The following is a 12809-nucleotide window of genomic DNA, read 5'->3' on the forward strand; positions in this document are numbered from 1 at the left end:
CACGGCAGGAGCAACAACATACTTCATGCACTGTTCATTGCTGGTCATGCAAATGAATGCAAAAGGTGTCAAGGTGTTGCATGCATCATTTCCTAGAGCACCAGTCAAAACTTGTGTGCCCAACTCTTCTTTGTCCTTTACGCACAACAAGAACATACTACAAAGCCAGAATCTGCCCTTAACGCTCTCCTTTTACATGAAGAAGAATGATTTAATGAGCAATGAAGCCTCATGGGGACTGCTGGATGGTCCACAATGATTATTATCACATCTTTAAAGTAACTTGGTAGAAAATTGATGAAGAGATGATTTGGATAAAGAGATTAGAGTGACGAGAACTGGGGGAGAAACAGGGGAGGACACAATATAAACAACTGAGAGAGAGAAGCACAAGGAAATCCTGGCAGTGGATGCAGAATGGGAGCGTCGCCAGCTTGTTTATAAGGAAGTGAGCGCTCCAAAGCGGCAGCATAGTTGCGTGTTTTGTGCAGACGAAGAGCGTGGCCACCGTCGGACAGCATGAGAGCCCTCGTCCTGTTTGTGTGCCTGTCAGTGGGCTGCCTGGCTCAGAAACCACAGCGATGCAGTAAGTACAACAACTCAGATGCCGAGTCTATTTGTGTATTTAGGTTTTCTGCGGAATGACCCCCCCCCTGGTCTTAGCACTTCACCTCCTATCAACACTGACCGCGAAGTTCTGCTTTTGCTTTAGAATTTGTGAGGAACTGTTATGTTGCAAGCTTAACAAATGTGCCATTTCTTAAAAAAAAAACACTTCATTTCATTCTAATAGAATCCCCCCCACTGCTGACTGGAAGCTTCTCTGTGGTAAGTTTGGGCATCTTCATTAAAGTAATTACACCGTGTAAATCAAATGTTCCGACAGTGCCTTCAAAAATGCATTTGCCATGCTTTAATTCAAAGTAAGTCTCATTCAGAGTAATGAAGAAAGAACACTTTTATTCTGTGTTTCTCATTTTCAAAGTCCACCGCAAATGAGAAGCTGATGGCCTTTGCCAAGTACAGCTATGATGCACTGGGAAAGCGCATCCGCCTCAGAGAAGTTGGATCTTTTAAAAAGAAGACCTTCCACACTGATGTCCTTCTGCTCTACAAACTGGTAACGGCAATAAAGCGATAATATCTACGTTAGGAGACGTGATGTAAACACAAATGACTGTCTAATACCACCCTGTCTTCCAGGGTGTCATGTATAAGATCAACAACAGGAACCGCACGTGCTGCAAGAAGCGACTGGGTGCACATTTCCACCCGCTGGAGATCCCACGGAATGCCTCTCTGCTGGGGCAGGTTGTGTTGGGAAGCTCCTCTGGTCCAGGACAGGGTCTCCTGGTCAACACCTGGGCAGGAGAGCTGCGGATGAAAAAGGGATCAGGTACCGTGGGATGAAAGTAGACTAGACAAAAGAAATTGGACAGAAAAATTTGCAAGGTCATGTGGTGGAATGTAGCACATGACTTTCTGCGATTCTTCCTCGTAGTCGCCGGCCTTTGTATGTTTAATACGTACAAACCCGTTTGTCTGGTTGCGCTGCTGTGAGAAGTGATCCACTTCTGTTTTTGTAGCGAAGTACATGGCCACCGTCACAGAGTTTGGATGCATTCCTGTCAGCACTCTGTTTCACACCGACAAGAGTGGATGGGTGGTGACCAGGTCAGTGCAAGCACGTGACAGCACACATATGGGAAGTGAGAAAATTTGGGAAGATTTTCTCACCTAGGGCGTCTTTTAAAGAAGCTCGGGTGTAAAATAAATATGAAGACAGAACTCAACAGACAATTTTTGTCAGATATGTATATTCTTACTTGTCAAAAATCTTCATTTGTAATAAAACATTTAATTTAGGTGTTGCAATGAAAAACCGCCATTTTCCAACCAATGTGAAACTGGTACCCAATAGTCATACTTAAATCTAAAGATATGAATATAGTAAAGAAAAAGTAGAGATATTTAGTAGATGATATTTAGTGTCAAAAGTAATTTCCTGGCAAGAAATGCATCAAAAGTACAAGTGATAGTAAGTTATAGATATATTTACATGGATGTATTTGCTATGGGTTAACTAATAACCCACGTGAGCCATTATTAGATCTGATATTCAGCATTATTCTGATTTTCTGAGCCCGCGTTTGTTAATCCAATTGCTGATAAGAGAATTATCTACACATAATACAACTTTATTTTTAAAAAAATCAGCTCAGAGGAAAAAAAAACCCCAAACAAATCTGTATATTAAGATAAAATTTAATAAAAGTGAAAATGCGGAACACATATAAATGCTTACATTTCAACACTACACATAGTGTGTTGAATCGTATGAATCTAGAGCAGTGAGATGATTAAGCATGATGCGGAAAAGAACTCGCCTTGCTCCATCCAAAGGTTAAAAAATCTGCGTGCCAGTATTTCTAAAGGTTACTTAATAACATGTCTATCTTATTTGATTTGTATATGGAAAAAAAAAGTTCTTAGGATGTGTTGTCTGATGGATTAAGCTAAGGATGTTTTTCACCTTTAGCTTCTTCAACAATGTCATCGGACTCGTGGACCCTCACCACTTCATCCCTCCAAAATTCTGTAAGGATGCCAAGCTGGAGATCGAGGATGGAGAGGATCCAGTGACCTTCTACAGCTCGTTTTAAAACAAAGCCAGTTTCAAGAATTCAGTGCACTGTGACGATGACTACTGTATATGACTCTTTGCACTATTTTGTCACTTTGTTTTCAGTGGCCATCTTGCTGCAGTAGCGTTTGTGAGCAAACTGTCTGTGTAACACTAATGTCAGTCAATTTTAATGAATACATGTGTTGGGGTTTAATAGTCTGATATTTGTGAGGACAAAACATTTATATTGTTCTCACGTTGAAAATCATTTATGCATTTATACAAATACAGGTGAAGTGAGAAATGATATGTAGCCTACAATAATTTCACTTGTGCCTGAACAGGAAACATACATGTATGTCAGTTGTGTTTTTATTTGTGCTTTTTTCTTTTTGCCAAATATTAAATCAGTTGATGAGATATTTCTGGCTTCTTTTTAGTTTTTGTTTTTGTTTTTTTTTTTTTTAGATATAAAACACAAATGAAAACTTCTGACGATGAATTGAGTTTGCAGCAATAGCAGATCTGGGGCTAGACACAGTGGAACTTGTGTCAACGTGCTAACATGTGACAACGACAACGCGTGATCGAGCATGTTCACCATCGTTCGTTAACATGTATGCGTACATTTCCTGTACATTTCAACTCTTGGATCTAAAAGTTGGATGAACTTGCTTTTTGTTTTTAATAAACAAGACAGAGGACAATTATTCTAAGCCAGGGCAGCCCAAACTGGGGCCCATGGGCCAAAAGTGGTCAGCCACATGGTATGATTTGGGTTGCCAGATGTTTCTAGAGGGAAAAAATATATTAAAAGATAACATAAATTACCATTTATGCAGTTATGTGACATAAAATGCACTTTAAATATGTAGAATCCCTAACTATCAAATATGTGTGCTGATTTTACAACAATATTTTACACATTAACCATTAACCTACCCACCCAGACACTGACTATAACAAAGACATCAAACCCTGCTGTTCAAAATTGTGGGCATAGCTTCAGTTTTGTGTGTGTATACAATGGAGAAAGACTGTAGCAACCAAGCGAATAGGAGTGAACTACCTCTCAAAGAAAAAGTGTGTGGGATGCTGTCATATTTAGGCTGGCCACTAGATGGCAGTGCATAACAAGTAATAACAGAAGAGCCTCATAACTGAACTGTCTGCCTGCACATGCGTGCCCTGTGAATGGGACTACTGTCATGTCATTGACTAAAAATGTATCATACTTTTGACACACTGTACACAGATCAAAGAAAAATGAAAAATAATGAAAAATAAAACATCATTTTTTATTACAATCATGTTTAATAATTTATGTATTTGATATTGTGACTGTCCAGACGTAGAAAGTGACCGCTATATGACAGGGCGAGGGGTCACTTGGTAGCAGTAGTAACACACCCCCCTTAGCTCCCCAACCTCCTGCACCCCGACATCTGCAGCCATCACCCCCTGCTCCTGCGCCTCAGTCTCCAGCCACAGCAGCCTGGCATCGGGGTCCTCATCGGAGAACTGGAGCAGAGATCCCGAGCTCCGCAACACCTTCAAACACTGCTTCAGCACGAGACCGGCCTTCATTTTACCTTCCTTAGACCTCAGCAAGGCATCTGTGGTTCCCTTGTCAACTATAAGGTCCATAACGCTGGAACGATAGTGCCTTTGAAGCTGTGTGCAGTCAAGCTCGACAAACTCAAGCTTAGAGGAAAGATTGTGAGGTAGAAGGGCTTGGGTTTGAACATGTTCCCGCATTAGTTGCACAGCTATGGGGGAAATGTCAGCACAAGTGACCTGGACCGGTGCAGGAGAGTGTCTGTAAATACCAGGCCCTAAGGCAGAAGTGCCACAGCCCATATCCAGGACCTGGAGCAAGGCATCAGGGTGGGACTTGGTTTGCAAAAAAGGCATAATGAAGTCTCGGACAGCATCGAAGCCGAAGAACCACTCGAAGTTTTTAAAGGTGGCCGTTCTGCTGCTGGTCTCGGTGTAGAAGCGGTCCCAGGTTGCTTTCTTATCCATGTTTTCAATCAGCTCAGCTGGGCAGAAACACAGAAATACAGGACAATGTAATAAGAGTCATAATTACGAGATCATTAGCAGTAAATTTACTGAGGTGGCTTTTTGGAATCTCTTGCAAGGGCTTGCTCTCTCCACAGGCCCCCAGTGCAAGACTGCCTGGCATGTCTTTATTCAGATACATCAATCCAAGTGCCTTCAGGGTTCTGTCATACCATATACTGATGGTCTTTATTGTAAGTTTATATAATTATCTCACAACACATGATTTAAGACCTTCTCCTTTTACAAAGTACCACGTGAAGGGAAATCTACCATGCTGACAAATGTGATTTCCAGTTTGCCAAATGATCCAAACTAATGCTATAAATCCTCCATTCATTGAACCCGTTTGAGAGGCGTTGATTCAGCCGTGTAGCCCTAACAAAGGCTGCAGTTTATAACTGCATTGCGGTGACACACTGACAAGCACTTGTAATATTTTGTTGTTGCAATCCGGTGTCCGTCAATGACGATGAGCTAAATAACACTTCCCTGTGCGCCATCCTCCAAAAATACAGTTGAATTAACAGCCTCCATTAGCTGAACACTATTACGTTCATGAGAGGATGGTTTCTGGGGCGACTGTTGTATTACACTCTATTACTTTTAGCAAGACTACGCTAGGTTTAACTAATAGACCGGTAACGTTGCTTTACGTTACAACTTTGGAGAGGGCGGAGTGCTGCTTAGTGGCAGAGACATTACAAACAAATGTGCACAGCACTGCAATGAAATGAACACTTTTTAAATCAGTTTCTAGCCTACATTCAACTAGTCGCACAACGCTATGGCTAACCCGCTTAGCTGGCTAACGAGCTAGCGTTACTTGTTACGGTGCCATGTGTCACTAGCACTTACTACATCGATAATGAACAGTCGGTCGACATGGATATCTTTAACTACATCATACGTTTCAGTTGAAACGTACTTGTGAGAGAGGAATGATGCCGTACGCATGCTGCAACTGTCCTCCTGCCTGACATTGTCAGCGACTTTGAAAACAGAGACATTTTTCCTCTGCGACTCCACTTGTCTTCACTCTCTTCCAGCCAAAGAAGAGCTCTCACTCCGACCAGTTTTCTCGGTGCCGAAAATACTGCACGCGTCCGGTTACGATAACATCTCTTGTTATAAGACTACGATCTTTGATCACGCAGCAATGACGCGACTGCGCATGTGTACCTGCAGGTGTAAACAGTGCAGTTCACACTCATAACAACAGCTGTTTCTCCTCTACATATTTAAGTACTAGTTTGAGAAGGTCTGCAGTGTCTGTACCAGGTGACTAATAAAGCTTTTTAGGAGGATGCTGTTCCCGGTAGTGTTACTCAGACAGTTACGACACTTATCAACATTAAAGTCTGACCATGTTTACAGATTGCATTTCATTTCAACCCTTGCACTCAACTCTCAGGTACACTGTGGACAACCTGCATGATTTAGGATGGTAATCCTACTTTGTTGCTGACTGTGGACTGATTATTTTTTTTAATAGCTGGGAGTGTTTTGAAAAATGATTAATCCACTGGCAGAATTTCAAAACGTAATTACTGCTGGAGTCATTTAACAAGATACAGCAGTAACTGGGCTCAAATAGTCAGATTTTCCTTGTGTTACAGCTATGCAAATGTAGTAATTTGGGGTTTTGGACTATTGATTGAATAAAAGGAAGACAAGAAATAAGATGTAAATCCCTTTAATAAAACTCAATGAAACGCAGTGTAACAAAGGAAAAGAATCCAACATAGAGCAAGTAGATAACATTTACAACCACAAAAGAAAAAAAAAACCTGTACAACTCTAAATGCCTGGAGTCACTTCTATTCTTCCAAAGATTTTTTAATTAACCATTTTGTGATGACTGAGGGTAAACTTGGGGAGAGGGGTAAGGGAGGCATGTATGTAATGTGATTTTATCTTATTTTTATTTTTTTCAAATACATGAGTGTAATGTCATACACAGATGTATGCTTCATCAACGTGGCTGCTGAAGTTATTTTTTTTTACCCACTGCTGTAAGCATACAGCAGGAGGAGGATGAGGTGGGCTGTGGCCAGGAGTGTTATTTGTACAAGATGTCGTAATGGCCAGGTCTATAGAGGAGGAAGATGCGTGGGTCTCCGCCTTCAGGAAAGACGTGGTGATTGACTGTTCCTCCTTCTCCTCTATCCATGTACTCCACCAGGATGGATACGTCTAGGGCCTGGGCTAAGGCGATGATGTGAATGTGGTCACTTTCTTTAGACATGGGTTCCACCTCCTTGAAAGAGAAAAAGAACAAGCACATTAAGTGAGGGTTTGTTTGAGTAGAATTTACATTGTTATCATAGCTGGCTGACAGTGTACTCTTTGTAAGCAACACAAATCTCCATATACATCCAAAAACAAGCACATTCTCTTTTTGTTGTGCTGTCCTCTGCAACTGCTAAAGCGCTTCGTAGCCATCAACTTAAAAGGAGCAGCTGCACACCGTAGAGCAAATACCTCCGCCAAGGCCCAACAGTCCACCTTAATTCAATCAAGCCAAATCCAATATCAAAGCCCATAACCCTGTATCACTCTAAATTTTAATCCACCCATAACTGCTTAAACGTGATACAAGCTCACCAGATCTGTAATAGCCAACATTAGGATAATAGAACAAAGCAAATCATAATCATAATCTCCACTGTGTTGTGGAACATTTTTATGTTAATAAAAAGCACGAGGGCCTCTAGTGAGACCTGTGCTCACAGCCCAGCACCCTGCAGGTCGACTGGCATTCTCCAGATAACGCCAGAATTGGCAAGTCCACCACTGGCACCCTGTTCTCTTCACAGAAACTGAGCACATGTGACAGGCATGAAAGAATCTGGATATGCAGTGTTGAACGTTATGCTGCCTGTAACATCATGGGTGTCGTGGGTCAGTGATGGTATGGGAAGGCATACCCTTGGAAGGACATAAAAACCTCCGTGTCATAGCAAATGTCCTGACCACTGTAAAGTGCCAGGATGGTATCCTCATAGCGATTGTCAGAGCTTATGCTGATGCGGTGGGCCCCAGGTTCCTCCTGGTGCAGGACAATGCCCAGCCTCATGTGGCCAGGGTGTGAAGGCAGTTCCTGGATGATGAACACATTGATGCCATTGATTGGCCCTCTCATTCCTTTGACCTAAATCTAATTGAGTGCCTATGGGACGTTATGTATCGGTGCACCTGCCACAGTCTGTCCAGGAGCCCACTGACACCCTGACCCAGGTCTGGGAGGAGATACCCAAGGACACCATCAGCTGACTCATAAGGAACATGCCAAGATGCTAGCGTAACCTTAAAACAACCAATTATATAGTGCCACCCAACCACCAATCTTCAACTTTAGACAATGAGTGGCACACAGCAATGTGTTCTAGGAGGTATCATTGATTACTACAAAACCCATATTTGTTCGCTGATTTGGGTAAAACCAATCATAATTCATGGAGATTTTTCTGGTTTTCGCTCCAATGTCCTCCAGCTGCTCTTCCTGATCCATCAGTGTAACGATAGATTTACAAGTTACTGAAGTACTACAGTTACTACAGTAGCTAAAAATACATGGCTGCAATTGAACACAACAGTGTATCAGAATCAGAATCAGCTTTGTCGGCCAAGTATATGTACACAAACAAGGAATCTGACTCAGGTTAAAGTAGAGACCAATGGTGGCCAGTTTGACGCAAGGGAAACCAGCAATGGGGTAGTTTACGAAATTAAGCTGCTGTGAAATAGTTAACATAACCACTTGCTCATTCAGTCAAGAGGCTAATATTAGCAGCCCCATTTAGCTGACTAAACCCTCTTTTCACCAAATCACCTCTATCGAACTTTCATAAGGTCATAATACTGGAGTGAGACATTATAATGTCTAGCACCATCTACTTCCATTACATCTGAGAGTAGGTGAGCAATTTCTCCAAAATTTGGTAATTAGACCCAGATAAATGTAAATCAATGTGAAAAAAACAAATTATTATAATTTTACAAAAACCCCACCTGCTGACAGAACTCCTTGACTGAGCGTCCTCCCTCTATGAAGTGTTGAAAGAAGCCGTGCTCTCGCTGCAGGTAGCCTGAGGTGAGCAGTCGCAGGTACACGACCACATAGTCGGACACGTTCTGATCGTTGAAGGAGCCCAGCACCTCCTGCAGGGTTGGCTGTTTCTCACACAGTTCGATCAGGTCCATGAACTTGCAGGAAAAGACATTATTTACATTGTTAGTTTGATATGCTCATTTGTAGCTTGACAACTTAAGACTCACTAGATTTAGCCAGTTGGATAGTGTCTGCTCCAGCTGACCAAATGCATCAAGTGCTTTGGCAGATGACCATTTAGAGTTGGCAGGGCAACGAGCAAATTGCTGTTAACTTTAAATACATAATTAAAATAGACGCTTAATCCAACAGGATACAAGATATACTGTGCTACTGTGAGACTTAATGCATTTTACAACTTACATTTAAGAAAAAAATAGGCAATCAATGAAAGCAGCAATGAAAAACACCTTTCCATATATACAGTTCTCATCAATAAGCAAAATAAAAACGTTGTCCTCATAGAGGTTTGTCAGTCAGCAATAAACCGTGTTGGTTTCTATTGCGCAAAACACTCACAGTATTATGAAAGTCTTCAATGGTAAACTCGGTGAAGCCCTCGTTAACCAGATCCAGTTTACTTTTAGAGGCAACTGCTTTGAACCTGAAAAGACAATACACAGGTGTTCAATAACTCTGTAGTAATATAACACAATAACATATGTAATATAAAAGCTGCCACTTAAACTATAATGAAAATCAGTGCAGAACAGGACAGACTGACTAAGAGCCTCTGTGGTTAGTTCAAGTATGACTGTGTAGCTAGCTCCTGTTATTACAAGTGTCAAATTGATATAAAACTAATATATATCAAATTGGCATATAGTAACTCAAAACAGTCCAAGATAACCGTAGTGTGAAACTGAGTCTAGATATAAACAGCTACTACAGCACAATCAGTCACCACATCACATATCACATCACTCACTTCTGAAGCTCTTTGCTGTCATCTAGCAGGGACTCGAGATGTGCGAAGCCGAAGGCTCTGTAGAAACAGTTCCCATCTGGTCGCGTCTTGCGAATATACGAGTATTTTTTGTATAGGTCCTGCAACAACAACAAAAAAGAATAATACCAAATTCAAAAGCAAAAACTGTAACTGGAATGTAACAATTTAGTTATTTGGCTGTGGATAAAATGACACCCTGGACTGTGGAGGAAATGCACCACGGTGTGGGTGCAGTAACCTGAGAGTAGGTACTGACCTTGATCTTGAGCTGATAAACTGTGTCATCATCAGCGTACTCCCTCTGCAGCACCGACAGGTCCTGTCTGTCCGACACTAAAGGGTTACTGTTGGCTATCTAGACACCCACACACAGAAAGTTTAAATTAGCACATGCACGGTAAGGGATTTAACTGTGGGCTGCGTCTGAAGTCTTGACTGGGGTTGTTATTTTGACAGACCAAATTAACTATGGAGCTAATATTTCATTATACACTACCTCAACTGCAGTTTGGGGAATTTTCTTTGTTTTATAAAATAGATAATTTAATTATTAGGTTAAAGCTGTGCAGACATAAGTCATCAGTCATTTTAGCAGGTCAAGGTAACTGCTGCTGATTCCTAGGAAGATTTAAAAGGCAGTGATTCAAATTTCTATTTTCCTTTTTTGGAAAACAGAGATCACTAGGTCAAGATTAAAACACTAATTGTTAACTGAATAAAAGGCAAAACATTGGGGCTTCCCATCTGAGGGTGATAGCTGCATATGAAGTGTGCCGCTGTGTCCCCACAACAGTTCCAAATCCAGTTTTCTGGATCTTTAAATTCATAGGAATTTACTCTAATCCAGGACCCTGATGATCCTTTTGATCAGAGGCAGAATAATGGCAAGTCACCTCTGTGATTTATATTAATTGAAAAAAAGGTAATTCCCCATTGATTCCCCAAAAGGGATTTCTCACCTCCTGCTGAATTCTGTCCTGTTGGGCAATTATAGCCTCATCATATGCGAGGCAGTTCACTCCTGCAAGGGAAAGAGAGAGAGAGAGATAATTAGGCTTCAGGAATAATACCGCAAATGAGACCATGGTGACAGAGCCCAGTGAAGTGCAGTGGATGCCAACTCCATATGAATCCTTTTAATGAAGTAAGTGGTGCCAGGATTTAAAGATCTGTATTAGAACAGAGCAAGTGATCATGAGGCATAACAGATTGGAAAACTTGTCATTTTATACCTTACATTTATTTGTGGAAAAATGCATGGTTACAACTGTACAATATAGTTAATGAGTACATTGCTATAGCCTTGCCTTGTTAGGAAGTTGGATGGTCAAAGGTGCAGTTTTCCAATATAGAAAATGCAGATATACAGACTTTTCACACTGCATAATCTCAGCCCAGGGGTATATTAAGGCCAGCAAAGTTTGGGTTAAACTTATTTGGTCCCCTTTTGAAAGAGCCAGTGTAAATACCCTAGCCTTGGTCTAAGAAGTTTCTCAGAATACTTTAGCTAAGTGCAGTGTGAAAAGCCTCTACCATTGTTTAGGAGGAGAGATTATTTTGGGCAGTATTAAATTGGGGATTTCAGTGTAAACACAGGCTATGTTACTAGGGAAGTGTTGCTAGAGTTACCTGCATGCACACACTGCACAGTGTGGTGTGTATGCAGGTGATATATTCACCCCTGCAATGTAAACAATACAGCTAAACTGTTATAGCGACACTGTCAAATGTCCGAAACAAGCTACGATTCAACACAGATCGAAAATAATTTACTCATGTTGTATAGTATGTATCAAGTCCTGAATATATCGATCTGTTTGTTTGTTTATTTAATCGTCTTCTTCACATTAAAACGCTACAGATGAGTGGTTCAGGATGGTATAACCGACAAACCGACGTAATAAATATAAAAATAAAATCAAAGCGGAATGGGTTAAATATCTGATTAAATTAAAACAAGAGTGAGGCATTCATAAACACAGCCACATTTTCACTTCGGCCAAATGTCAGCAGTTCTAATGAACACACGTTAATCCACAACACCAGCTAACGTCAGTCTTGGCTAGCCCGACCTGTGCGAAAACAAAACAAATTCTAGCCACGACGAATAACGTCGTTTTGGTAACAAAAATAGGCTGTCCTGTCTTTAATATCAAGCATATACACTAAATGATTCCTTATGTGAAACGCTCTAGGGCTGTCACTTAATTCTTGCTGCCCTGTCAGTAACTAAACAAGCGTTTTTTCTTTGTGTAGCAATGGTAGCTAGCTAACGTTAGCCAACAAGCTGTGGCCTCTGTCTACCCCTCATCGCTGCATGTCAACCACGTTTAACACGGAGAGGGCAACGACTGAAACGGCGAGCGGACACTCGTACGGGTGTGGGCGTTGCTTGTAAAATAAATGACCGAGTTGTTTGTTGGATATTTGGCGGTGTAACTGTTTCTCTCACCCTCCATCTCTCCCTGTGATGATTCCTGCTGCTCCTCCGCCATCTTAGCTATCGAGATCTGTTCTTCTTCTTCTTCTTTCGATGAGGCAGACAACACACTACAACGGCGTATTGCTGCCCTCTACTGGTTGTTATAAACCGTCATGTTATCAAATACTGTATAGATAGTCAGTTTATTTTAGTCCAGTTGTCCAGGTTGAGTACAGAGCACTGTTAAAAAGAAAAAGAAAAGAAAAAAAACAGATTTTCCAGCTGCTCTTGGCCTTTCTCACTCTTCCCAGGAATTCCCAATGTTGATCAAGTCAGGCCATCGATGAAGTTTCAGCATGCCCTTTTATTTTTCATTAAAGGTGCAACATGTGAGAATTGGCCACCCGTCAAAGGTAATAAATATGAAATCCCCAAAAGTGGAGGGGCGGCATTTAACCACAGTAACAGTGAGCCAATGTTGGCTAGCCTACTGTTAGCTAGTTGGCTAAGTTAGCCATGCAGCTAGCAGTGCAGAATGGGAGCTCAGAGCGGTAGCGTGTGACAGGACTGGCTGGAGCTAGCTGGTAAGCATGCTAACTCCAGTTAATGTCTCTACAATGCAATATGCCTACGT

The 12809-nt window shown here is 41.4% G+C and overlaps 3 protein-coding genes across 4 annotated transcripts; 1 reads left to right on the top strand and 2 right to left on the bottom strand.

The window, feature by feature from the left end:
* The first annotated feature begins 340 nt into the window (after positions 1 to 340).
* On the top strand, positions 341 to 3048 carry LOC119026932 (ependymin-2-like). Of its 2 annotated transcripts, XM_037111605.1 has the most exons (6): positions 378 to 586; positions 794 to 828; positions 986 to 1120; positions 1204 to 1396; positions 1587 to 1674; positions 2540 to 3048. In XM_037111605.1, the coding sequence occupies exons 1-6, from the start codon at positions 520 to 522 to the stop codon at positions 2661 to 2663; spliced, it is 642 nt and encodes a 213-aa protein (XP_036967500.1). In that variant the 5' UTR covers positions 378 to 519; the 3' UTR covers positions 2664 to 3048. The 2 variants fall into 2 exon arrangements, with proteins under 2 accessions (XP_036967501.1, XP_036967500.1); XM_037111606.1 differs by lacking the exon at positions 1587 to 1674 and having other exon boundaries at positions 341 to 586.
* Positions 3049 to 3906: 858 nt separating this feature from the next.
* On the bottom strand, positions 3907 to 5849 carry cskmt (citrate synthase lysine methyltransferase). Its single transcript, XM_037111603.1, has 2 exons — positions 5619 to 5849; positions 3907 to 4668 (listed from the first exon to the last, which is right to left on the bottom strand). The coding sequence occupies exons 1-2, from the start codon at positions 5698 to 5700 to the stop codon at positions 3992 to 3994; spliced, it is 759 nt and encodes a 252-aa protein (XP_036967498.1). The 5' UTR covers positions 5701 to 5849; the 3' UTR covers positions 3907 to 3991.
* Positions 5850 to 6370: 521 nt separating this feature from the next.
* On the bottom strand, positions 6371 to 12540 carry otub1b (OTU deubiquitinase, ubiquitin aldehyde binding 1b). The gene is made up of 7 exons (XM_037111601.1): positions 12206 to 12540; positions 10713 to 10774; positions 10010 to 10108; positions 9733 to 9851; positions 9324 to 9408; positions 8705 to 8899; positions 6371 to 6950 (listed from the first exon to the last, which is right to left on the bottom strand). Exons 1-7 carry the CDS (start codon positions 12246 to 12248, stop codon positions 6753 to 6755), a joined length of 801 nt encoding a protein of 266 aa, XP_036967496.1. The 5' UTR covers positions 12249 to 12540; the 3' UTR covers positions 6371 to 6752.
* Positions 12541 to 12809: the final 269 nt, after the last annotated feature.

This window comes from Acanthopagrus latus, chromosome 10 (assembly GCF_904848185.1).
Source record: "Acanthopagrus latus isolate v.2019 chromosome 10, fAcaLat1.1, whole genome shotgun sequence".
NCBI lineage: Eukaryota > Metazoa > Chordata > Actinopteri > Spariformes > Sparidae > Acanthopagrus > Acanthopagrus latus.